Source organism: Sturnira hondurensis, unplaced genomic scaffold, assembly GCF_014824575.4.
Source record: "Sturnira hondurensis isolate 20B ecotype Veracruz unplaced genomic scaffold, ASM1482457v3 Scaffold0021354, whole genome shotgun sequence".
NCBI lineage: Eukaryota > Metazoa > Chordata > Mammalia > Chiroptera > Phyllostomidae > Sturnira > Sturnira hondurensis.
In genome coordinates this window covers 803,300-830,246 of record NW_028093985.1, presented here as the reverse complement: position 1 = coordinate 830,246, position 26,947 = coordinate 803,300, and the positions used below count along the sequence as shown (strand labels likewise).

General features: G+C 43.6%; 1 protein-coding gene across 5 annotated transcripts; it reads right to left on the bottom strand.

Moving 5' to 3' along the window:
* PTCD2 (pentatricopeptide repeat domain 2) lies at positions 1–26,920 on the bottom strand. Of its 5 annotated transcripts, XM_037032128.1 has the most exons (10): positions 26,759–26,917; positions 25,287–25,379; positions 21,611–21,740; positions 17,227–17,344; positions 15,443–15,521; positions 14,942–15,033; positions 12,640–12,753; positions 11,156–11,230; positions 4,607–4,720; positions 1–979 (listed from the first exon to the last, which is right to left on the bottom strand). In XM_037032128.1, the coding sequence occupies exons 1-10, from the start codon at positions 26,868–26,870 to the stop codon at positions 755–757; spliced, it is 1,152 nt and encodes a 383-aa protein (XP_036888023.1). In that variant the 5' UTR covers positions 26,871–26,917; the 3' UTR covers positions 1–754. The 5 variants fall into 5 exon arrangements, with proteins under 5 accessions (XP_036888023.1, XP_036888024.1, XP_036888025.1 ...); XM_037032129.1 differs by lacking the exon at positions 4,607–4,720 and having other exon boundaries at positions 26,759–26,920; XM_037032130.1 differs by lacking the exons at positions 21,611–21,740; positions 25,287–25,379; positions 26,759–26,917 and adding exons at positions 17,425–17,581; positions 18,906–19,604.
* Positions 26,921–26,947: the final 27 nt, after the last annotated feature.

Sequence of the window (26,947 nt, the reverse complement as noted above, 5' to 3'; positions counted from 1 at the left end):
ACTGGCACTTTTATTTTGAAAAGCACAGGGCTTGCCCATGACCAGAGCAGTAATCATTTAAATGCTGGCTCACTGGCCAGTTCTGAGAGCTAAATGCTGGCTTTGTTCGTGCTGCTGAGAAAACAAAATACAATCCCCAGAAGTTTGGGGAAACTTTTTTATTTTTCTTATTTTTTGAGAAAATGTGGCCCTTGAATGAAAATTTCAAATCAACACGCAGATTCATACAGGCACGACGACCTTACGGGTGGAAAAAGGAGGACTCGAGTGTCTCCTGGGGCCACAGTGAGGAGAGAAACAGGGGAAGACCCTGGGCTGTTCCCCAGCCCGGCAGCGTGAGCGCTCAGACCACCTGAAGTCAGCGAGCAGCTGCTCCCCGAGGGGGGTCGGAGTTGGCCGTTTACAGTGCAATTCCCCCACCACTGCTTACTGGGAACTCTGGCACCAACAGCCAGACTGGACACTGAACACTGGACACTGTTCCTTCGAGGACCCTCCACAGTTTACCAGCACCAGCCTCCTTTCTGAGGGGGCGGAGCTTTCTGCTTGCCTATGCCTAGACCTTCAAAGTGGCACAATGCACTAACCTCTCAGGTCAGCCTGTCAGCACTCAATGAACACGGAGATTAGGAGACCAAGTGGTAGTACAGCATCCACCGGGGTTCGGTGCCTGACTTCTCAGGACACCGCTGTAAGTCACTGGAAGCAGGCCCTGTCCAACTCAGACCCACCCCTTGGGGGCTTGGACCCAGGGTTACTCAGCCCACAGGGACTGGCTGAGCGGCTGGAAGGTCCGACGGCTGGCTGTCCTCTTGCTGGACAGAACTACGTGGGACTTCAGGTCCTTGGGGGTGTGGCAAAGCAGAGCATCCAAACTATAATTGGTGACCTGGCCATTTATGTGCAGTTTCCCATAGAGCTCGTCAAATCTGGCCAGAAGGGCCGGCACATCCTTCACTTTTCCCCTCACTTTGGCCAGCTGGAAAATAAAAGAAAAGGCCATCATTATACCTATGCATGATTTTTTCCTTGTTCTTTCTACCCTCCAGGACGCAGGGACATACATGAGTAGAAATGAACAGTGTATACCTCCCGTGGTAAAAACCAGGGTACTGGGGCACATGGAGGTATGACCAGCTAAATGAGGGATCCCACAAGCTACACACAAAATTCAGAATTAGTCCTTGAAGATCTTACATAATGTCTTTTTTTTAATGCTCACCCAAGGACAGTTTTTCATTGCTTTTAGAGAGAAAGGGAGGGAGAGAAGAATGGAGAGAGAAACATTGACAGGTTGCCTCCCACATTCGCCCTGACCAGGGATTGAAGCTGCAAACTTGCGGCTACGGGATGAAGCTGCAAACAACTGGGCCACACTGGCCAGGGCCTAATAACTTATAAAAGGGGGTGGAAGTGACACACACTGGATAACGAGACATGCCGGGAAAAGGAGCTCAAACAGCAACAGAGCAAGTTTGTCCAACATAACGACCAGAGCAAGAGGCAGGGCCAAATTATGTAGGGCTCTATAGAGTATGTTAAGTTGGTTTGTTTTCAGAGATTAGAAATCCTTTTTTAAAAAAAATGTTTTGTTTCAGGTTAGGAACACTTTCCATTCTGGCATTTTTCAGAGTATATTGGAGGTGAGAACAAACGCATCTCCAGTCTGGAGACAGGCTGAATGTGCAGATTCTCATAATGATGGGTGAGGCCCTGTCTCTTTTAATTAGCATCCTGTCGGCCATCAGCTTTGGGCAATGGCAGAAAATACACATGAGTGACTCCGTGCTCCAGAGTGCATGCAGCTCCACCGGCCACCTGCTTCTCCGTCCCGTCCTCTTCGCTGGCCGAGTTTCCTCTCCCGTTACTGCAATCATCCCTTGAATGCCGGCTTTGGTGTCAGGCATGGTATGTTCTTTGGAATTTCCCCTAAAAGCCATCAGAGGGCCCAACCTGGGGCACCATCTGGTCTCGGTTTACAGGGCTGTGTGGAGACATGGTGGATACAAGAGTGTGAAGTTTGCCCCAGAGGCCCCACCGCAGCCCCAGTGAGAGGCTGATGGGTGGCTACGGTGGGTGGACGACGGGGTGAAGGGGTGAAGGAAAAGGGAAGCACCAAAGGCATCTTCCCAACTTGGGCTCTGTAACTTGGTGAAGGGTGATGTCATTAACCGAGATGGGAAGGAGGAGAGGACCGGATTTGGAGAGGGAACTCCAAGAGTCCTGTTACCGATATGATTCAGGTGCCTGGGAAACAGGGAGGCGGAAGTGCCATTGGGTATTATAAGGATGAAAATGGAGGACAGGACTAGACCAGAGGCGTAAATATCAGTCACAAGAATATGAATGGCATTAATTCTACAAAAGTGGGTGAGCTCTAAATCAGAACATGAAGCTACTTTCTGAACAAAATTGACACTCTGCATAGTTCAATCCTTATTAACAACAGAACCTAACAATGTTTCTCAATGAGATTTAATTGCAATCAAAGTCCCTAACACATCCTTTGGTCACCGTCTAATACCTCATAACCCCACTAGTTACCTGCACACCTTCTGTTCAAATATGGGCTCCCCAGTGAACCATCAATAAAAAGTTTAAACACTTCCTAATGTTCTTAAAAAGAGCAGCTTGTTTCGTCCTCATGTTCAAGGTACAGTGACTTGCTGTGCAGCATACGGCTTCCAAAAGAAGCGAAGCAAGAATGCGAGCTGGAGGTATTGATAACTCTGCTCTAACTGCACGTATGACACCAGCCCCTTACGCCACTACAAAAGGCATTACCTGGTATCACTAGGGCCATTCAACAATTTCAGCAGAAAAGAGATCACATCACATTGTTAATTTACTTTTAAGAAAGAAGTCAGTGAATAAACAGCTGTTTGAGTGGTTCCAGTCCTAGCACTGCAGAAAATAAACAGTTCTCTCCATTCCTCTAGTGGCATACCACCTTATCTCCACTCGTGAGACATGGTTAATAACTGCTGGTATAACCACTAAATACAGCAGTCGTGACATGCAGAGCTTTACAACGCAAGACTCCACACGCAGGCTCACAGACACACTCAGAGTGAGCTCAAAAGCTACTTTACAGGATTGCTTAATTTCACAATAAGTGGCTCCCTGGGTGTCTCACAACAACCAGGGGGACAGGCCGAGCCGGAGGGCGAGCTTCCTGCGTTGGTCAGTCTGACAGCTTTGGGGGTGCATTTCAGATAAAAACAATCAGCATTTTTCAGTGTGCAGTTTGTCTGGATGACAGATTCTTCAGTCGTAAAGTTGGGAAACATATCGATGGACCAGATCTGAGGGACGACTGGTCAATGTGTGTCTGTACTGCACACGCATATACACGACTGTGCACTTGAAAACCTGTTCACATTTCCAGGGCCGCTGATTTTCAATCATATTCCAAAAGGATCTCAGTGGGTCACAACCTACACAGAGCTAAGACCTCAAACATAAGGAAGCTTTAAATTGAGTCAGATCCAGTTAGTGTTCTGTTCCCTTTAACAGCAGGAAGAAGCCTTTGGGTGCAAGCGAGGAAATGGAATAGGACTGGGAGGCAACAGGGTGGCAGAGGGGAGAGCAGCACCTGCCCTCTGCTGCAGTCTGGCCGTCTCGGACACCACGTGAGACCAGTACTATCACAGGCAAGGGAAGGAGGGGGAAGAGCAGGACGGGAGGACCACCCAACAGGACGCTTTGTGGTCGAAATGACAGCACCAGTTTCATTACTAACAATGTCCTTACATTTCTTTTTCCCCTTAGGCTCTATACTACTAGCAATGTTCAAATTTCTAAATTTCCAATGATTTATAATAATTCCTCTTTGTGTGCTTACGCCATCGAGGTGACACATGGGTTCATTTGTTTCATTTTGCTTTCAATTGTTCTTTCTCCTTGTTTTTATTTAATTTTGTTTTGGAATTTTGCAAAGCATTTATACAGTTCCATTAGTTGGTTTATTCAGGAGCTAAAACAACAAGTCTAATGACAGAACCTTTAGTATGGTTTAATAACTGGAATGTTGGTCTTCTCATTTGTTTAAATAGAGGAGTTTTTTTAAAGACAAGAGATACTACAGCCTAGTTTGCTGATGGGAATGATCCACAGGGAAAGGGATGCTAATGATGCTCACAAGAGGGGGAGACACCTTCTGGACCAACGCCCTGGAGTGGGTCAGAGGGGGCTCGCTCCAGCACACAGGCGGGGAGCAGGGCTGAGCAGGCAGGGAGCAGCCAGAAGGCTGTGGAGGGGCCGTGCTTCTCTCTGACTGCTTCCGGTCCCTGCATGACACAGGAAGCAAGACCACTGACTGAGAGCGAGGAATGGGGAGAAGGCACTGGAGGCCTGAGGAGAAAGGAAAAGAGAGAGCCGGGACCCATGAAAATAGTCTGGGGAAAAGACTAACAAAGGGTAGAAATTTGGCTAGCATTTTGGAGTATATTTTGTGTTTGAAGGAAAAAAATCTTTGCACCCACACAGAGAAAGCTTACAGGAGGAACATAGAGAGTTTGCAAATTCAACCATCTCTCTAAGGAGGTGGCCCTTTTAAAGAGTGCCCCTCCCCTTTAAATGATTCCTGCAGCAGCCACAGACTCACCACTTCTTCTGAAAATTTAAGTCGTTTCACAAAAATTGATAAATTTCCCTCTGCGGTATCCTTCAGTATTTCTATCACGGTTTCCAACATATCCGACTGGATGTGGATCATAAGCTGAATAGAAAGAAGACACAGCAAAAACGAGTCTGAGCCAGCTTTCAGCTGAAAAGTGCACCAGAAGACAGGCCTAAATGTACAGGCACCTACCCCGTTTTCATGCTACGTCCTAATTCGTTTGCTTGCACAAGTTCAAAACAATGCTTCAAACACACACTCGCCAACCAAAGCTGGCTTTCCAGTGGCAAGTAGGAACGCGGCTGCTGTGGAGCTGGTGTAAGAACACAGCGGGGACTCGGGGCTGGGTTTCCAGCACTGGCAATTATTAGCTACCCGACTCTGGCTGGTACTTAATCTCTCTTTCAACTTCTTTTATTTTTAAAGTGACGAAAACAGCTTTACATCTCATATTTTGAATTATTGTGAAAATTAAATAAAATACCAGCACACGGGAGGTGCTCAGTAAACACTACAGATTCTTCCTCCTTATTGCCTCTAGATTCAGAGGCCATGACAATCAGAAGATCTCATAAAATGGGCTATAGGGAAAATACACCTCTACCTTTTTTATTTAGTCATATTTTGGTTAAGAAATTCCAGGCACATAGGTTGTTTCAGGTACCAGTGGGAGCCGGTTAAAGTCTTAGTGAGCCACTTCTGTTTAGACTGTTGCTGCTAAGGGACTTTCAAAACTGGGTACTGTACTTAGCACTCAGAGCGATATTACGAACCACCTCCCATCAGACTGAACAACACAAGGAAAAAAAGAACACATTTTTCCCCTCATCACCAATGTGCACTAGTACACTTTCAAAAAATACAGAAAAGTTTAAATAAGATAAGAATAACTCAGAATTTACTAACTAATGATAACTATTGTTTATAATTTCATACAATATCTTCCAACTATATTAATTTTCCCCGAAGTTTGATTTTTTGTCAATTATTATACAATGAACATTTTCTTATAGCATTAAAAAGAAATTTTAGAAAAAAGAAAAATCTCTTTTCTAATGCTGAATGCGTAGCAATCCATCATATAAATAAAATAATGCATCAAATAAATTAATACCATCCTTTACCATATTGATAAATGTGCACACATTTTTAAAAGATAAATTTAATTTCTTAGACTTAATTCCCAGAAGTAAAATAACAAAGTCAAAGGGTATGAACATTTTTAAGGCTCTTGATCCTTAGAAAAGGAAGTGTTTTGGAAGAGACATTTCTTTCATATACCAAACCAGCTGAGTTCTCCCAACAGTCCATTTCATAACATTCTATGTCTGTTGAGCAGTCGACTACGATGGAGGGCTCTCTCCAGTCCTGCAGAACAGAACGAAGTGACCCCAAGCAGACGGAATCCCAAGGCCCCAGCGACGTTCAGCATTCTAATGCACAGGCCACATGACGGCACACCCACTGCTGGGAGACCCCTCACGGTCTCCCCCATTTGAGCAGAGGCACTGACAGCCTTTACTCCAGTCTCCTCATGGATGCCTGGATGACCAACAGCTTGGGAAATGAGACTCAGTGCCTCATCCAGAGCAAAGGGTGGGAAAGTTTACTGCCCTTTACAAGAGATTTGGGTTCCCCCAGTTCACTTTAAAATGTAAGCCCCTTTGTGTGCAAGAGGCAAATAGATCTCTTCACATCATCCTATGGGAATCTCAGGGAACTAGTGCAAAACTGCTAACACTCTGGCTACTGCTATTGCTGTGAGTAACAAACTCTCCTTCACTCCTTGATGTCTTGTATCTCTACCAGTATCCACAAAATAGGTTAGTTTAGAAGTAGAGTAAAACCTCTACTCTAAACACTTCTTAACATCCTTAACAAATTTGGATGGCAGTGGAGTGTCCTACTGAGGTCAAGGGCAAGTCTACTTTTGTTAAATGCAACATCCCCAGTGGCTGGCACCCAGTAGACCCTCAACAATGATGAAAGAGAGGGGAGCACAGCAATTTTCAAGGATAAACCTCCTGGAGCTCCATGTTAAAAACTATTAATGATGTGCTTCTGAAAGAATTCAGCTTTTCTTCCTAAGTTTTCTCAACTTATCTCCTTGCCTCCAGCAACTATCTCTGATTCAGTAGGGATTTCAAGAGTAAGGCCAATACCTTATACTGATGAGGAGCAATATAGATGAGGCGGTTACTGATGAAAGGCAAAGAGAAAATTTAAAGCTAGGAGCTTGTCTCAAACTGATGTCTCAGGGTGCAGTTAAGGAAAGCTAAATTAGGGTACAGCACATTGCTTTAATCTCACAGCTTTCAAAGAAAAGGCTAGGAAAATTGAATTAGCAAGGAGCAGGGGGAATTTTTGGTAAGAAAAACTATTAATAGAACACATACTTCCTACCCCTCTGATTTTCTGAGGCCTCAGGAAGTGCTGACAAATCATCGGATACCTCTGAACAAAAAAGAAACACTAAACGTGCTGGAAACTTGCATTTTTGGCCCTTATTTTCTTTTAAAGTTGTTGCGTATTTGAAACAGAGCATCACGGTGTGGAAGAGACTGCTAGTTTCCTAAACGAGAGCCACTCTCCCCTTCTTTCTTTGATAACAAGACTCCCAGATTTTAACTTATGCTGTCACCTGTAGAACTTGGAGCTGTTTCTCAGGTTCCTTTGCAAATAGACAAGGCTAGGGGATTAAGTTCTGGCTTATAACATGCAAGACAATTGGGAAAGCACCCTTAAAAGGTGCCAAGTTCTGGCCAGATAGCTCAGTTGGCGCGAGTGTTATCTGGATGTGCCAAGGTTGTGGGTTTGATCTCCAGTCGGCACGTGTACCAGAAGCAACGAATGAATGTGTAAACAGGTAAAACAACAAATTAATATTTCTCTCTCTCTCTCTCAAATCAGTAAATAAAAAATTTTTTCTAAGGTGCTAAGTTCTTTGCTTTCTCTGTTCTTCCCACTTCTTGCTGCAATAGCAATACAATCAATAGATAGAAGTCAAGTGCTTAGGATGCTGGCGTGGAAACACAGAAAGAAGCGGGGTCCTTGAGGATACCATGGAATGCCTCGCCAGACCTAGACTGACCACTGCTGGGTTTCTACATGAGAGAAAAAGCCTCTAATTCATACAGACCCTTGTGTTTTTGGAGTCTACATTGCTCCCACACAAACACAATTCTTTTCTTTCTTTTTTATTCTCACTCTAGGACGTGCTTATTGATTTTTTTAGAGAGGGGGAAGAAATGGAGAGAGAGAGGGAGAGAAACACTGATGTGAGGAAGAGATATTGATTGGTGGCCTCTTTGATGCACCCCAACTGGGGACCAAACCTGCAACCTAGGCCTGTGCCCTGACGGGGATCGAACACATGACCATCCAATTTATGGACGATGCTCCAGCCAAATGAGTCACACCAGCCAGGACTCAAATGAGATTTTTAACTTACACACACAGGGGACATACTGCAGCCATGGGGTTTATAAGAAATGCAGCCTTTCTGACTTGTGCAGCCTTAGACTTTCCAGCAGGAGCTACAACTTCAGGGTGACCTCGTGGGTAGTAGAAAAGGGCATTAGAACATTCAATTGTGTCAATATATAAATGATAAAAGGAGCAAAACCAACCACTTGTCACCTCCCTTAAAAGGTAATTCAATTCCAAAATAAGTCTCCATTTGGGGACTGCCAGACTTCTAGAGAAATTATTAGAAATAAAATAGAATCAGTGGATAGTTACCCCGAGTTGGTGTCTGATACTTTCAGACACATCCGGAAGTAGAAATTGATCCTTCGATATTAAACAGCATTGCTATAGAGGGGGCCGTGGTTGTTCAGAGATTGATGGGTTTACATTTAGACTACAAGGGCAGAGTCAACATGCACGTGCTCTGATGAGGTCACTTGCTAACTCAGTGCAATATCTGACATGTATTAGCTGGAAAACGGGAAGCCAGGCCCTCTGGGTCATATTGGCAGCAGGAACAATTTCAGTGAAGAGAAAATTGTGGGGGAATAATTGGGTAAGTGCAAATTCCAATTCGCAGCAGAAAAAGATTTATTTTTTAAAGTACTTATTAATTTTTAAAGTAGATCAGGAAAAAACTTCACTTATTCCTGCGATACTGACTGAATAGACTCTCTCCTCAGCCTACTTGTCAGGTTTCCATTTGTTAAAAATTAACAAATCGCCCTCAGGGATTCCAAGTAGATGACTCAAGCCTCGGAAAGGCAAGGGCCTATTACATTACATTTTTTCGCCCATTACATTACATTTTTAAAAACCTGTTCTAATAACAGAGGCCCAGAATCTGAAAGATTATTAAACCCGAGAATGGCAACCATCTCTTTTTCATCATTCCTGAGGGAGAAGAAGCTGGCCTTCGCTGAAATATGAGACATTTAAATTGGACATTGGGAAGAATTTCCTAAGTAAGAATTTTTAAACAATAAAACTATCTTTAACTTTCCTGAAAATGGGTAATTCTGTGGCCCAGTTCACGGAGTGGATGATTCATACTCGAGATCAGCTCAAGGTTCCTGACGCAGTCCTTGCCGGAATCATGCCCACTCCACCACGGTTACCAGCTGCCTCTCCTTCCCAGGTCCCAGGGGGAAGGAGCTGGCCCGGCTGCCTGACCCAGGAGCACGCTTCTCACCGTGCTCTGGATTTCTCCTCCTGCTGTGAGGGGCAGCTCTGCTCTCAGAAGCTCATGTTTTATTTCCACCAAAGCACTTTCCCATTTGGAAAAAAAATCATTACAACATTTTCATAACAACTCTTAAAGCCAAGGATTGAAAGAGACGAGGGATCTAAATTCCCGGGCACGGAATCTGTGCACCATAGCAGAGTCAATTTTCACATCCCTGTGAAAATTTTCATGAATTTTCACAGCCCTGTGTCATTTTCATGATTCAGGAGGAGCAGCTAGTCCCTGTCCTGGAGAAGAGACACAGCCCTTATCCCTACAGGTCTGGAGCGATGAGGAAACTCTGGGCTTTATAGTCAAACAGATTTGTTTGTGTAGAAATCACCTCGGCTATTTAATGAACTCGGGTAATTTACTTGCCCTTTGAATCTTCATTTTCACATCTGTGATAGGGACATATACTGTCCTGACAGCGTTGTATGAAGTGAACCAACGAATACAAAGTATTTGGCATGGTACCGTAGCTAAACTACATTAAAATGCTGCCAGTCTCACTCCCTTCAGTGTCTCACCACCAATCCTATGGACTGATTCCCACAACCTCACTTCAACTCTAGGAAAAGGTTACAGTCCATGTAAACCCTTCTCACCACTCCCCTGTATTTCTTTCCTATGATGCTCTTGGCCACATGGAATCCTAGCAATTCTACTTCTGTCCAATCGAGATGAGTGCATCTGCAGGCCACTCTCTCTCTCTCAGAAGCAGAGGCTGGCACACTTGGGATTCCCAGCGCTTCCATATCCAGTGGGGAGCATAGAAGTTACCAGATACATAGCAGCTGCTGGAAGATGAGGCCTCCTAGTCTGTTTGGCTTGCTGGTACTGCTGCCTCAAATGACCTAAACTCCTGGACTCGGGACCTTTGCTACCTTGGCCTCCCAGACCTGCTTGGGCCTATGAGCTTTTCAGGCTGGCCCACTCACTCTAACCTACAGTTTCTGCCTAGGTGCCCAGTCCTGGGACAGGAAGGGGTAGGTGACTCGGCTCTCTGGGGCAGATGGTAGGCTGGCAGTGTAAGGATGGAAATAGCTAACATTTACTGAGCAAGCACCTACCGCATCAGGCACTATATTATGCACCACAGATATATTGACTCCATGAATTAAGTGGCATGAAATAAGATGCAATCAGCACACAGGTTTCTCGTGAGTCTTAATGAAGAGACTGGAGGACCTATCTCCCTTCTCTCTACAGCTACCACCTTCTGTAGTCATGTGTTATACCCAGAGCATTTATTCACATCTCATGTTTGAGCATATCTACATGTCTCGCCTGTTTATAAACTACTGAAAGCACAGGCTATGTTGACTCCTCTCACGGCGGCTACACTGTAANGGCTCTCTGGGGCAGATGGTAGGCTGGCAGTGTAAGGATGGAAATAGCTAACATTTACTGAGCAAGCACCTACCGCATCAGGCACTATATTATGCACCACAGATATATTGACTCCATGAATTAAGTGGCATGAAATAAGATGCAATCAGCACACAGGTTTCTCGTGAGTCTTAATGAAGAGACTGGAGGACCTATCTCCCTTCTCTCTACAGCTACCACCTTCTGTAGTCATGTGTTATACCCAGAGCATTTATTCACATCTCATATTTGAGCATATCTACATGTCTCGCCTGTTTATAAACTACTGAAAGCACAGGCTGTGTTAACTCCTCTCACGCTGCTACACTGTAACTTGCACACAGAGCTCAATGAATGAATAAACTGAATGAAGCCCGTGGGAGACCAAAAGTCACTGTACAGACAAAAAACTCTGGGAGTGATTTTAGTACATTTCAAGCCTTTGTTTAAACCACAAAGAAGTCACTTACATTTAAATTAGTGCAGGTTATGTTTTCTGGCTTCATGATTTGAGAAAAAATGGATGCAGCTTTTCCTACCTGGTTCTGGAAAGAAGAAAAACAAGTCACACCCTACGCCATATGAACACTACTCTGCTATCACGAAGACCACTTACACATGTCAGGGTATTTGTGTCTGTGGTGCACTGGGGTTTTGAGGTACACAGAGACAAAAAGTATTTTGGTAATCAAGAATAAATATTCTATAAAATGTGTCCCACAGTGTCGCACTACTAAACGTTTTCACACGTTGCCTGAGTTCCAGTTTTCCAGAGGGAAGCAGAAAGTTGCTCACTCCCCTTCTTCTACTGGAGTGAGCAAAAGGAGGGAAGGGAGGGAGGGAGGGAGGGAGAGAAAAGAGAGAGACAGAAAGAGAGAGAGAGAGGGAAAGGGAAAGGAAAGAACCAAACATCTCTGGCACAATTGGAAGACAGCAGCAATCTCAACAGGGAAGAGGGAGAAACGCTGCGGCCGGAGCCCAGGCCCGCCCTGGGGAAAGCGGTGAGCGCACCGCTGCCCGTCTCAGCAAGAGCCCACAGAGCAGTTCTCCCAGGTGAGGGGCACAACCTGAAGTGCAAGACGTAAACTCCTGTCTACCGTGATGGTAACAGAGTTTAGAGCTAGTAATGGGAAGTTCTCCAGATCCAAGGTGAAGTTAATCAAGGATTTACACAGATAAGCAATACTTGCAGGAAGCAGTGAGTCACTACGGCTGCAGCACAGAGACTTCACAAAAATGAAAACCAATCCCATGCCTATTCCCAATGGCCAGGGAGAAATAAAGACTATGCATATTCATAAAGCATTACACATTTTCTAAGGATATCCTGGGAAGGGCTCTTCCAGAGAGGGGGTGCTCCAGGGTCCCAGCTTTGACGGTCCTTCACTGAGATGTGCAGGGGGAGGTCTTATCTTCTCTCTATGCTTCAGCGGCTTCCACATGCCCAGTGAGGGGGAGGCTGAAAGACCACTAAAGTCTCCTCCAAATAAGAGCATTGGGGTCTATCTGTGAACTACGTGATGGACCCCCATTTCTACAATGGGCTCACTGCGCGAGTCCTCAGTCATCTGTGGGGAATTCCCCTTGTAGAGCATTAAACTAAACTGTTCTGAGAACATGACACAGGAAACAAATCACATGAAAATTTCATTTTAATTACTTTGAGAAACTTCTCTCAGAGGGCAGCTTCCCTCACTGATTCTCCACCAGCTCTTGGCCAGCCCCTTCTAAATAAACAGCAATGCACGTTATGTTCTTAACTGTTAAGTGGAAACGTTCTCTGGAGGCAGAGGGACAGATGCAGGTTGCCATGGCACCAGAGGCATCAGTCTCTTTGTGGAGACATTTTCTTTATGATATAGTCGGAAGAGAACAACATGCAAATAAAAGCAAGAAATGAAGTGGTGACGTCCAGCCGGGTCCCAGCTCACCAACGTGCACCCCAGGCCCTCACCTGGTTCAGTGCGAGAGCCACAGCAAAACACGACGCTCTCCTGGAAAGGACTTCTCCTCTGATTAGAGCTTCTTCCCTCAGCACAGTGCAGATTTTAAAAGACTCAGGGCTATTCTAGAAGGAGGCAGGATTGATCAGTAAATACATGCTATGAAGCTTGTGTTGAATAAAATGAGTAATGGTGCTCCATACTTTGGATTTCCTTTTCCAAGAATTTCCCAGAGCCTATCTCAAGCCTATTAAGTGATTAAGAACCATACAGAGACTATTTGCATACAGATCAGGTCATCTATACATTAGCAGCTCAAGTCTAAATTAACTTTATTTTTAAAGCTCTTTGTCCATTTTCTGACTTGGGGTAGTTTCGCAGCAAACATAGAGATCTCTTTGTATCTGGGTGGCCTGGTTTCTAGACATGAGGCCCGTAAGATGAAAGTATTAATATAAAGATTCAGCCTGCTACTACTGTACTAAATAATAAAGCCCGGCAAAGCGGGGAAACTCTTCTGAGGGGATTTCCTGTGTGCAAGTATCCACGTAAGTCAAATATCTGAAAACACCAACACTAGTTTGAACATAAATCACGAAAGAATTCCAGAAAACGGAAACCTTACAAAAGAAAGCCCTCCAAGGATGTGAGTGGTACACAAACCAGCAGACAGCGCTGGTGGAAGCCACCCCCCACCCCCACCCTGCCTCGCTCATGCACAGGTAGATCAGGTTCATGAGTGCTGCACCAGCTTCGTGTCTACGTGCATCTCCCACGCCATGACTCAGACTCAGATCCTACAGTGACGAGAGAGGGCAGTTCCTGGAACTGGCCTGGAACTCGGAATGGCTGACCAGTTCGATTTTTCAACTCGATTTCCCTGAGTGAAACAAGCTACTCTTGGACACAACCCAGAGAGGAAAAGGCTCCCCATAAGTGGCAGAATTAAATGCTCTCCTCTTCAGTATATACTCAGGGAGGTCTGAGGAGCCCAGAAAACTGGGTGTCACAATGCTGCATAGCTGGTGCTCCAATGTTTGGAGTTTGGCTGGCCTTCCATTTCACAGAACCAGAGTGGTGTGATCAGAAAGGAGCACCTAACAATACGGGGATTAGCAAACTACAACCCTGAGGCCGAATCTAGCCCATGGCTCACATGGTTTTTAGCCTTTTAAAGGTTGGTAAAACACAAAGAATATATGACCGAGATCACATGTGGGCCCCAAAACCTGAAATACTTATTATCTGGTCTCTTCATAGAAAAAATTTGGACCCTGAATCTAACCCCCCACATTTCTCAAATGAGGAAAATGACCAGTTCACAGCCAGTTAATGCTGAAGTTGAGACTAGACTCCAAGTTTCTCAATTTCCTCATTAGTTTTCTTTCCACTGCAACCCAACTGCCCCTCTTGTTTTGGAAAATTGGTGCTGCTACACTTTTTAGGGAAGTATTTCAATGCCATGTTCTTCTACCTTGCTTGGTGTTCCTTTGTTTTCAGCATTAAAAGGTGTGTTAAGTTTCCAGAGTTTAAATGGCATGAATGACTGCAGTTATGCATGGGACCTTGGTCACTGTACTGTTTTATCACTCGTTCATTCATTAAATGATGCAGAAATCATTGATGATGCAGAAAATGATGCAGTTTCTCTGTGCCAGAAACAATCCTGACACAGTAATGACACAGGGACTTGTAAGTCATGCTCTCCTCAAAGAGTTCATTTTGAAGTCCCGTACATCTACTAAAGACTGGTCGTGTGCCAGGCACTGCCAGGTGCTGGCCTGCCAAGAGGTGGGGGGATGAGCCATGCATGTATGAGGGATAAATTCAGGCAGTGTCACAAGTGCCACATACGTGATACAGATAGAGTGTAGTCAAGGGACACTGGAGAAAACCCCAACTTAGGTGACCACAGAAAAACCGGGAGAGGAGGACAAGCAGCCCTGGAGTTTGCCAATGAGAGAGGTACGGTTTCCACGCAACAGGCCCACAGAGCAGACTGACCCAGGAGAGTCCAGCAGGAGCCTGCTGGCAAGACCACTGGAAAGTAGTTTGAACCCAGCACACTGTTTCTTTTTCTCACTATCTATACAATTGCCAGGGAAGGATGACAGATGATAAACTTGCTTTTTTCATGATAAAACTGTCTGACATGGGTAACTTGAGTTTTCTAAAAATGAAGACATTTACAATGGAGATATCTGCACCAGATGGAAAACAGACTTCTGAGGAACTGAATTTTATTGCAGAGAAAAAAACCCTCTTTCAAATACTATCCACAATGCTCACAAGATTAATAGGAGATAGTCTTACCAGTTTGTAGCAAATTGCAAAAGCAAGGACATAGGTATCTTTGCTGAACTTCACATCTTGGTTTTTCATCTCAATCAACACTTCCAATGCACCTGCCAAGAGTCAGGAGTGGGCCGACAGTGTGGAATGCAGGTGAGTGAATTCAGAGCCCTCTACTGCTCATCCCCAGAGTTCTAACCAGCGCCATCCACTAAAAAGTGTATTTAGCACAGTAAAAGCTATGTGTCAAAGTCATTTAGCAATGAACTAAATTTCAAAATTAACAATCAGGTCATACAGGAAGAATTAATATTTAGAAAGCTGTTACAATTTCAGCATTAAGTAAAATCTGAGGTGTCCACTTTGGGGCATGTTTTGCCTGCTGGGGAAGCAGCAGGCCTCCCTGACTCAGGCGCTCACCAGGGGCAGACGGATCATTTCCGCCTGGCCTGCTGCGTTTCCTAACTGCTATGCCAGCAAAGAGAGCGGAATTTTTCAGCTAACATAAATTGCAATACTTACTTTTATATTTCCCTTTGATAAATAACATATCCATCAGAATATTAAATGATGTAGAGTCTGAGAAGAAACCTCGTAAATGCTAATAAAGAAAAACAATACAGTTTGGTTAAAATTAAAACTCTTAAGGGATTATCATTCTTCTACTACATCTTATCAGTCCAGGACTTATTTTCATGTGCATCTTATTCATTTGGCCTCCTGAGTTCTCTAATATGTCTCAGATATACCAAGGGTTTCTTTTTCAAAAAAATTAAAATACTGCCTACTTGCTCAGGTGTTATGCCTTTGGCAATGCGTACACTGAACAGGAGGCTAGAGGCACAGTAAGAGATCTCTGGGTTTCAGAAATGCAGTGAAAAACATCTTCATGAAATGGGCTTCTGCTATGCTTGAGAGAAAAGAAACAAGCCAGCTAACCCTGGTGGCGGTGGTCCTGAGACCGGGGTGCAGGATATTAAATGGGAAAGGCAGCTGGAAGAATAGTTTAGGACTAAGGCAGAAAGTCTGAGGCAACTGTGATCTTCTTTTAGCAAACAAGTAATACAAAGTTGACTCTGCACTTTTCCAAATAATTCACTTTAATAATTATTATTACTCAGTGAATAATAATTCATTAAAACATTTTTAAAATGTTCTTACATCATTTTCTATTTGTTGTTTTAACATTATGCTCACGGATATGATTTATTATAGCAAAACTTTCATTTTCTTTTAATTATAACATTAACACATGCTTATTGTAAAATAGTCAAACAATACAAAAATATATAAAGGAAAAAGTGAGAATTTCCTATAATTTTATCCCCTAAAGATACACAGTGTCTATCCTTCCAGATTTTGAATACATATATACTGAATGGTAAATAGGTATGTATATCTTTTCTTTTAGAAAAAACAGGCTCAAACTAACCCGCGCTGTTCCGAAACCACCTTTCCTCTGCCTGCTAATAACGCTGCGGCCGTCTGTCTAACGCACGGGCTTCTTTACACGGGGGGCAAGCTGAGAGCAATGGCCCCCCTGGACAGCGCCCTTTATGTGAGAAACAGTAAGAGGCAGGAGGACAGCTTAGTTATGGCAGTCCCCCCAATTCTAAAGTGTCCCAGGTGGCCAGCCCAAACCCCCAAATTTAACCAATGTTTCTGACCACGGATAGATGTATGATCTCTCAGAGTCCTAGTTTCCTCATCTGTGAAATGGAAATAATAATAGTATCTGGCTCACTGGGGCCATTGTGAGAAACAAATGAAATGGAACATATAAAGTACTTAAGCTGAGGACACAGTTAAATGTTCAATAACTAATTTAAAAATAATTATTGCTATTGCTGTTTTTAGGAAAAGGACATTCAAATATGTGAAAGCATTTTGAAAATCAAAAAGCACTTTACAACGTGGCCTTCAACCAGAAGTAAAAACACGAAAACAGGAGAAAAGCCCAGGCAAAGCACAGGACAGGCAGGCTTGAAACAGTGCCTGTCTCACACTGTCCCCGTACAAACTCCTCAAGAGAGAGCATGTCAGTCCCAGGGGGGCACACAGCCAAGGCAGGAAGGTACCTTGTAATCTGTACCTGCCCCTCTTCCACACCTGGTCTCTACCTCTGTATACAGATATTCTTCATGGGAACTGACTCCCAGGAAACCTTAAAAATGCGAGGAGCTCATCCATGCAGCCCAGCAGCCTCTCTCTGACAAGATGGGCGCAGGGAGAGGCCTCTTCTCACATCACAAAAACACCTTCCCCTCAGCTCGGGTTGGCAGGGAGGGCCATTCAAATACAATCACCTGGTCTCTGATGAGCTCCACTGCAGACCCCTCAAGATCCAACTCGTAGCACAGCCTCATGAACAGCGGTCCAAACTTGAACTCCCCCAAAGTGGCAATTCTGTTCTCTGCATGGTACCTGGTAATCAAAGTGATCAGTGAGCCAAATGGCGGGCAGAGTGAAAGGGCAGACAGACCGTGGCATGGCATGCACTCTGCCAGGTGCTGAGGATGCAGTAAAGAGTCGGGTACTCTCACAGTTTGGAGGGGAAGCTTGCAGAACTGAAGATAATCATAGGAACCCTGGAGTGCAGAAATACACCAGGTATTTAAGTAAGTAAATAAACAGAGGAGGCTTGTTGGAGGCCCTCTCATCCTGTGAAATCAAAGAGAGGAAAGTATACATTATAATCATCTCAATTTACTGAGATCCAATTAGGACTGACTGAATGTGAGCACACTCTACGTCAGGGAACAGCAGGGGTCTTGAACTTGTAAGTCCCACAGAATGCATTGTCCCTGTACTGCATTCTAGAATGCTGGGCCCCACCTAGAGAGGAGCAAAGAAATGGGGTGGGGTGATGCTCCGTACCCACCATAGCTGGCTTCATCTATACCTAGGGCGGCAGATAACCAAGAGGTGCATTTTACGATTTATACCAATAGCTCTGTTTTCTTCAGTTTGGAAAGGCATATGCGACTACAATCTCCTAGCTAAACAAGTTAAATGCTGGTCTGAAATTTTAGTTTTAGGAAAAGGCAAATTTCAAAGACAGTGACATCTTATTTATGGCTTGAGATTTCTTCCAGAGGCCAGTCTGTCAGTTAGAACTGCAAAACTGCAAATTGCTGGCATCATTTTACTTCCAATAACCAACTCTCTGTGCTTTAGACCCTAAGAAGACAATCTGGTAACAAAACAGGTACTTCATGGTTACATGTAAATGAGAGTTCAGAAAGACTCATTCTTTATGTGAATAAATCCCAAAGACTATGGGGACAAGTTCTAACTTTAAAAAACAGAACACTTTTTAACCTGCCGAAGTCACCGAGGAAAGCACAGCAGCGTAATGAACAGAGTCCACCCTATACATATGCACTGCCAACTAGAATGGAGACGTCTGCTTTTAAAGACACATTTCAAATTCCAATGATAGAAGCTACAAAAAATATTCACAGCTTCATGACAACTGCTATGAATTAAGTTATTATATCAAAACATCAAGTTGTTACTTCTTAAATATATTTCTCAATATAGTTCACCATTTCTCAAACATCTCGGTTCTCAAACATCTTGGTTCTCTGCCAGAGCCAAGTTGTTCACAGCAGAATGTCTCGAATGTCGAAGAAAACTTTGGGTCTTGATTCTCGACCCAACCGAGAGCAAACTAATTACCAGTAACCACTGCACACTGCGGTTTCCTTATCTGTGAATGGAAGGAGGGAAGAGAACTTAGAGTGTTTGTGAGGACTGAATGAGGACATCCCTGGCACACAGCTGGTTGGCCACATATGTATAGTGCTTACAAAACGTAAGAATGCTGAGGAAAGCATCTTCAAAAATCAATATATTTCAGTAAATAGACTCATGAGAAACTTATGCCAGATTAAAAACAAACAAAGCAAAAGAAAAAATTTTTCAATTTAAATAACATTCACACTAATTAAAAGTCCTAGAAAGCCACAGAAATAACAATCACCTTCTTGACAAGAAACGTTCCAGTCGAAGGGTCTAAATCCCTCTGTTAATCAATGTGGTCAAGGTCAGGATGGGATTCAGTTGCTCCTCATTTGTGGCTCAATAAAGACTATTTCAGCTCACTGCTCTCCTTCCCCAGCCATGGGCCACCTACCTCAAGAAGAGGGAACAGGCTGGTCGCACCCTGGCCTGCCCAGCTGTCCAGCTGTCCGAAAGCAGAGAAAAGGACAGCAAGTGAGCAGAGAGTTATTAGCATCGAAAGGAACGATGAATCGTACTTTGAACACTTATGGGAAAAATAGTGAAGGAGTGTTCAAAATTTTATTGTTTTATAACTCTTTTAAACATCTGATAGCATTGAGTAATGAAGCAGGCCAGAGGGTCTTAAATGATTCATGAAACTGAAATAACAGAATTAGGTTTGCTAATACAGTGTGACTGTAAATCAGTATAATTCTTTTGGAAGATAAGCTGGCAGTTTATATCAAGTTTCAAAAGGTTCATACCCTCTGAGCCCAAAAAGGAAATAAAGAATAAGTTTTATGCATAGAGTTGCTCATCATGGTATTATGCATACTCGTGAAAAGTTAGAAATCATTTAGCCACTCAACAACAGGGGCACAGTTAAATGTTCATTAGCTCTGGCTGGTGTAGCTCAGTGGATTGAGCACAGGCCTGACAACCAAAGTGTTGCCAATTAAAATCCCAGTCAAGGCACATGTCTGGGTTGCAGACCAGATCCCCAGTAAGGGGTGTGCTAGAGGCAACCATACATTAATGTTTCTCTCCCTCTCTCTCCTCCCTTCCCCTCTCTCTAAACATAAATAAATAAAATCTTTTAAAAATGTTCATTAAAATACAATTCCTAAGTGTATAATTAACAAGCAAAAACATTTATTCTATACTACCAATTAGAAAACAAGAAAATATCATTATACAATATATACGGTAATAATTATAACTATGTAAAGATAAACTCTATCAAATCATAAAATCTTTGCATGAAAATGATAAGGATGTATATTCAATCTGCAGTTGGGAATCTGCAATGCTAATTTATAATCTGTGATGGTAACTTACAAATTAAATTAGATGAGAATTTTGGGCACCCCTAACCCCTGTAAGGGTGAACAGTGTATCAAAATATTAACATTGGTTTCTTAGAAGTGGTAGATAGGCCCCAAAGATGGCCACCATCAAGTCCTTCCCTCCCTGTTTGTGCACATCCCTCCAACCATCCAGAGTGCAAGCCTTCCCCCTTCCCCGTAAATCTGGGCTGGCAGGGTCACTGGCCTTGACCACGAGAATGCATCAGAAGTAAAGCTGTGCCAATTCTGGGCAGCTCCACAAGGCCTACAGCTTCCACTTGTGCTGTGGGCTAGTGCAAGCTTAGGCCACACTCGTGAATAGTGAGATACTGTAAGGAGAGAGAGAGCCATGTGGAGGGGCACTGAGGCATCAGAAATGCAGGTGATACCTTCTTGGACCTTCCGGCTCAGCCCAGTGACCTGTAGATGATCAAGTAACGTTAGTCAACGCCAAGAAAGAACAGCCCAGCTGAGACAGGCCTTGATTCCTGACCCCCAGAATTGTGATAAATAATAAGTAATGGTTGTTTTGAGCTTGTGAGTTTTAGTATGGTTTGTTATGCAACAACAGACATCTGAAATAGCACACCTTGCAATATGTTTGTTCTTTCTACTTTTTTGGTGTTTTTCAAATTTTCAATGAATTTTCTGTAACTGTTTTTTCTTTTCCTTTTTAAAAAATAACATTAATTTTTCATATTATAAAATGATTAATGTCCACTATAGACAAATTGAAAAAATCAGAAAAGTACACACACATTTAGACAAACAAAAAATATAGAATGTGTAATTCCCAGAGAACTTCAGTTAACTTTTGACATACAGTATTCTATATATGAATACCTTGTACTTCTCTATAAATATATAATATAAATGCAGGTCCATGTACAGAAATATATCTTTAAAGGATGGTGAAAAGAAGCAATGAACTTAATTTCCAAAACGAAGCCCACTGATTTTCTCCCAAGGAAGTGAAACCTCTCCCAAAAGCAGACTAGGACTTTGGTGAGTTCCTTCTGACACGGAAAACCCTAACGGTGGATCCATCACAATGGAACATGACAGGCGTGAACCTAGAGGAGGGAGACAAGTTAAGAATCCCCTGCAGTGATCCAAGCAACAGACGCTGAGGCCTGAACTAAGACACTTGGAACAGGGGCAGAGAAAGGAAGGCGAGAGATGAGAGAGGCCAGGGAAGTGGAAGCGGTCGAGGTCTTCTCCTGCCAGGGAGGAAAGAAAATGAGATTAGAGGAAAGGGGCTCCCGGTGTCTGTACTGAGCGAATGGCCGATGCAACAGAAAACCCAGCAAGAGAAAGAAATTTGTGTAAGTTCAATGTGAAGACCCAGGGGACGTGTAACTGGAGTTACTGAATAGCTGGTGAGTTCTTGGGGAATAGATTATCTGTGTTTCCATCCCTGGCACCTGGCATGCAGTGGGAACCCAACAAATGTTTGCTAAAAGAATGAAGATCAGTGTCTAGAGCTCAGGGCAGACATCTGGACAAAAGGCTTGGCAGTCTTCAGTGTATAGGTGACAGCTGAAACCGTGGAAGCAGATAAGATTGCTCAGGAAACAGAACAGAGTGAGAAGGGACAAAGGCTGGCCAAATGCCTCACCTGTAAATGACATTTTTAGCCAGTTCCACATCATCCCGGGAGTCACACAAATGAAGTAAGGTTCTCAACTCCTCCTTCAAGATGAGCTTGTTCTGGGTCAATTTCTCTTCCAAGTGTCTCAGATAGGTTTCTGGAAGAAAGCACAGTGGGGTGGCCATCACTAGGCTGACTGGGGCTGTCCGAGTCTGACCTCAGGGAGCAGGGGAAGCCCGAACCTGGCCCATGGCAGAGGCACTGGAGAGGCTCATGGCCACCCAGCTCCCTTCATGGGCTGGCCCCCTCCTCAGGCACAGTTGGAGATGCATGACACAAAGCATCTGTGTCACGGGGGACCAGCCCAGGGACCAGCCGAGGCCCAAGTCAAGACTTTCTCACGCAGAGTCTCTGAGGACAGGAGCAAAAGAATATGCATTTTTGACCACCTAGGTAATCTTCATGCACTCGAAATCTGGAGAATCTCCCAGAGGCTTAGCCCAAAGAACTGTATTACAGGTGACTCAGGAGGGGAAAAAAGAAAGAAAGAAAATGTAACTGAAATATCCAAACCATCAACTAGCTGTGCACCTAGCACTAAAACTGAAAGAAAAATGGGAACTGAAGATGCGTTTGCCCACAGTGGCTGACTCACGTGACCCAGAAATAGTTTATGTCTCTTTCATTTGGTCCAGCTTTACCTCTCCTCATTCTTCTTGGTCTCTCTCTACTGTTGTTGGAGAGTATGCCACCAGACTATATAATGCATAGGGGATAAATAAAAAACTGTCACTCTGCTTTGGCTGGGTAGCTCAACTGGTTAGAGCGTCATCCCCAATATGCCAAGGGTGTGAGTTCAATCTCCAGTCAGGGCACATATAAGAATCAACCAATGGGCCCTGACCGGTGTAGCTCAGTGGATTGAGCACGGGCCTGCAAACCAGAGGATCGCGGTTCGATTCCCAGTCAGGGCACATACCTGGGTTGCAGGCCAGTTCCCAGGAGGGGACACACGATACATTGTGTGTCCTTGGCAGAGGCAACCATACATTGATATTTCTCTCCCTCTCTCCTTCCCTTCCCCTCTAAAGATAAATAAATAAAAATATTTTTTAAAAAAGAATCAACCAAATTTGAACAACAAATTTATGTTTTTCTTTCCCTTTCACTATCTCTCTCTCAAATCAATGTAAAAAAACAAACAACCAGTCACTCTTTTCAAGGTGATCACACTCTCTGTCCCTTATCTTATGTCCAATCAACTGTGGGGACAAACACCAAAAAGAAACATACTATAGCTTCTTAGCATTAGGAGGGAACTGCATTCCCAAAAGAACGTGGGCTGAGATGCAAGGCAGGCACTAAGCAAGCACTAAGAAGGCACGGCTGTTCTCAAGAACAGAACAGCCAAGAAAAATCTATAGGACTTGCTGAGGCCCAGAGCTTTAAAGGAACGCTGCGTAGAGGGATGCCACAACATACACTGAAAATGCATGATCTGGAAGCGGAGGCAGACACTGCCCTAGATCTACAAGAAAAGAAGACCTCGTAGGTTCAAGATACTGTAGTAGACCCTCCAATCTTTACTTGCAGAACCACATAATTTAATGGTTAAAGGTTTCAGAGACAGAAGGAACTGGAATAAAACCTAGGCTCTGCCACTTGCATGCTATGGGGAGACCCTCCTCTGTGAGACCAGATTCCTCATGTGTAAAGTGAGGACCATGACACCTACCTCCTGAGGGTGTCCCGAGACGACTGACATACATAACACACATAGCACAGGGCCTGGCGTAGAGCAACTGCCAGTTAATCACAGATACTATTGTTCTTATTTCCATTCCTTCTAACACTTCTTAGATTCAAGAGGATTTGTTCTATTAAATATTTCAAAACAATTTCCAATATAAAAGTTTTCAATGGGATGACTTTACAACTTCATCCTTCTTAATAAACCTTAAGAATCCAAAATTTCAACAGATGTAATTTGTATTTTAAAACTAATCTATGAGATGTTAAGTGCTTATCACATATTCATATTCAGAGGTATGGTTCCTGTTCTGAAAGAGCATAAAGTCTATTTAAGAAGAAAAGATATATTTATAGAAAGCTATTTGAAAACATCAGTGGAGTAGATGGCACATGACTGACTATAAACATAATATTAGAGAAGGGAAAAATCAGAATGGCAGGAACAGACCAAGCCTGGTAGCAGGGAAAGGTACCAGAGAGGAAGGGAGGGGCTGGAGGGAGTTGGAGAAACTGCAAACTGGGGGGCATTCTAGGTACCAGCACGGATAACGGCACAGAATTTGCAGAAGCAGAAGGTGGTGAGGAGAGAACTGTGACTAGAAGAACAGGAAATCACACTGGATTCCGGAAAAGGTAAGGTCCATTACGGAAGAGCTAGGAAGCCAGGGGGTAAGTCTGTATGATGTCATTCAGAAGGCAGTACCATGGCAGGTTTTTACAAGGATGAAATGTGGACAGGATTTTATAAATACCAAATCTAGCAGCACAGACACTGGCACTCGTTATATTAGCTGTCTTTCAGAACATATGTACAAATGTCACAGCCTCAGAGAGACTATGACAATTGTAAAGAACAACTAGAAAATGATATGGAGCCCTAATTTTGCGACTGCACATAGCTCCAAAAGACCTTGCATAAAAGGAAAAGACTGAAGTAAAATCTAGATTGAGTCTACTAAACTGGAGATTAATATATTCTCTCCCCCACACTTAAGGCTTATTTTCTTGTTCTGTAGGTGAGATTATTCAACAATGTGATTAGCAGAGCAGTGAGGGAAGACATTTCTGGAGGGCTGGACCCTGAGCGAAGGGAAGCAAGAAGTGTTAAGTAGGTGTTCATAAACACTTGGTAACAGAACAAGGAGAGCTGGAAAAATCAACAAGGGCAAATAAAAGAGTTATTAAAAAAGAGGAGAGTCTTGTGTGCTTATAAAGAAATTTGAAGAACTAGGAAAAAGTCAATGTGCAGGAAAGAGAGAATGAATGCAGCAAAGTTTCCCAGATGCTGAAAGGGAATAAGACCTACAAGGTGTTGTTGTAATTTTTGCTTTTTATAACAAAAATTTCAAACATGCCTGAAAGTAGAGACAACAGTATACTGGAACAATTGTTGATATTTTGCTAATTTTTAAAAGATATTTTTGTTTTAGCCTATTGACTTTTCCAGCACAGGAAAATACACCACCATACACAGCACTGTTTTGTTTCATTTCATTTCACTTATATGTAGATATGTATGTGTATAATGAAGATTTACAATAAAATGTATTTTTTCATTAAGGGTTGCATTGAAAAGTTTGAATGCCAGTCACCTGGAGCAGTTCTTCTCACTTTACTGTGCATAAGAATTGTATGAGGCCTGAGGTTTAGTACTTCTATTAACCACGTGGTTGCTGCTGACCCTTGAACCTTTGAGTGCATGGATCAGGAGAGAACTGGTTGTAGTATTTCTCTGGGATCCTGGGTGAAGGGATAAGAGGAAACTTGTAGGCCCCGCAGGTGAAGAATGAGATGAAAGGTGCATTTAAGGGCAGACTAGGAAATTAAAAATAAACCATCTCAACTTTTCCTGAGACATAAGCTCACTGAAAAAAGAGACTGAATAGGGATAGAGACAGAGAAAACTTAAATGACAGAACAATGAACAGATTAACAAAATAGATTAAATTACCTTTGGTGCCAGGAAGATTGTGTGCAATAGCCACCTTCTTCTGCTGAAATTCTCTTAATTTCACAATATTATCTGTAAGTAGGTATCTTTTAGCTAAAAATTAGAGAAAGACAAAGAATAAAATCATCTTGATTTTATATTTAGTGAATATTTTATATTTAGTGAATAACATGAGTGGAGCTTGACTGCCTCTCATAACTGATCTTATCTTCATTTAGTACAAATACTCCATCTAGATGGGTACAAATATACCAGTCACCCTAGTCAGAAAAAAGTCTCCAAACTACCAGAAAATGCAAATGCTCAGCAAGGCAAGTTATGTTTGTGTGTACAAACGAAGCTAGTGATTGTGTGTAGGGAGGGGTTGACAGGAACCTGGGATCTGAAAGACATATTGACATTCACCATCCGGTTAAGAGATAATAAGGGAATTTTTAAAGAAACTTAATGCTATTGTTTATGCAGAATAGGAGTATCTAGTTTTGGTATACGTAGCTAGAAGCGCATAGTGTAGTGGAAAAAGTTAGAGGGTGACCATTGGAATTTCCAGTTCTGTCACTTGTGAAATGAGGAGCATTGCCTCTCAGATTTGGCTTAGCAGTATCCTCAAGAATATCAGAAATCACTGATCACAACTTACTAAAGATGGGTTGGGGGACATCATCATTTCTTTAGGTTGCTGGGCTGTGCACGGGGTGGAGCTTGGCCAAAGCACCATCCACTAAAAGTGCTCTGGGTACTGCAATGACAAGGTAACAATAAAAATTTCTATGTGGAAAGCCAGTCCAGAGGAGTTACAGTGGGACTCTACGGGAAGGCTGCCTGTGTTCAAATCTCTTCCCTACCACTTCCCTCTGACCTTAGGGAAATGAGGTCTGACTTGCTGTTCCCTCCTCTGTAAACAGAGAAAAGAATGGTACTCCATCACGACACGAGAAAAAGGATGTGTGTGCACAATGCATCAGAATAATGCCTGATACAAATGCATTAGAATAATGCCTGTAAAATGCATTAGAATAATGCGTTACGTATTTTATTATCACTCATCGGGATTTTGAACTTCAATAATCTTCATAAAGTTATTAAGGGATAATTTTAAAAATGAAGAAATCTGTTCAAGGTCTTCCAGATTGTTAGTTGCAGAGCTGAGTCGTGGGTCCCAAACTGCGGGACACTACAACCAAAGCGGGAAGGGGTGATTTGGGACAGCAACGTTGCCCCATCCAAGGGGATACTACAGCTCCAAGGTCAAAACCCGAGCCCGGCTTCTTTGGTTCCCAAGTACGTGGTTGTCCACGGCACCCAGGAGTCACCGCTGCACCCACGCGCAGCCAGAGGGCCAAGACACGTTCGGCTGCCCCAGACTAGTAAATGCCTGCGGAGCAGTTATTTCTCCAAAGTGATGCCCGCTGAGGGATAAAGGTCCCTTCTTTCCCATCCCTCCCTCCTTCCTAGCCCGAGGCCGCGGATACCTCCGAGAGGGCAGCGGCAGCAGCTGGAGCCTGAACCTCCCACCCTGGGGTACACCAAAGACCGCAGCGCCTGCAGCAGGGAGAGCTTCAGTGGCCGAAACGCAGCAGCCATTCCGTCCCGGGCCGCACCAACTGCGGAGCCGGGGGCGCGGAGAGCCAGCCCGCCTGAACTCCACCTCTTTCTCTACC

Coding starts and splice junctions, on each gene's coding strand:
- PTCD2 (XM_037032128.1), bottom strand. CDS start 26,870: ATGGCTGCTGCGTTTCGGCCACTGAAGCTCTCCCTGCTGCAGGCGCTG. Junction 4,721..11,155: donor TAACCTGCACTAATTTAAAT/GTAAGTGACTTC, acceptor CTTTCTATTCAG/CTTATGATCCACATCCAGTC. Junction 980..4,606: donor TTAAATTTTCAGAAGAAGTG/GTGAGTCTGTGG, acceptor TTTATTTTCCAG/CTGGCCAAAGTGAGGGGAAA.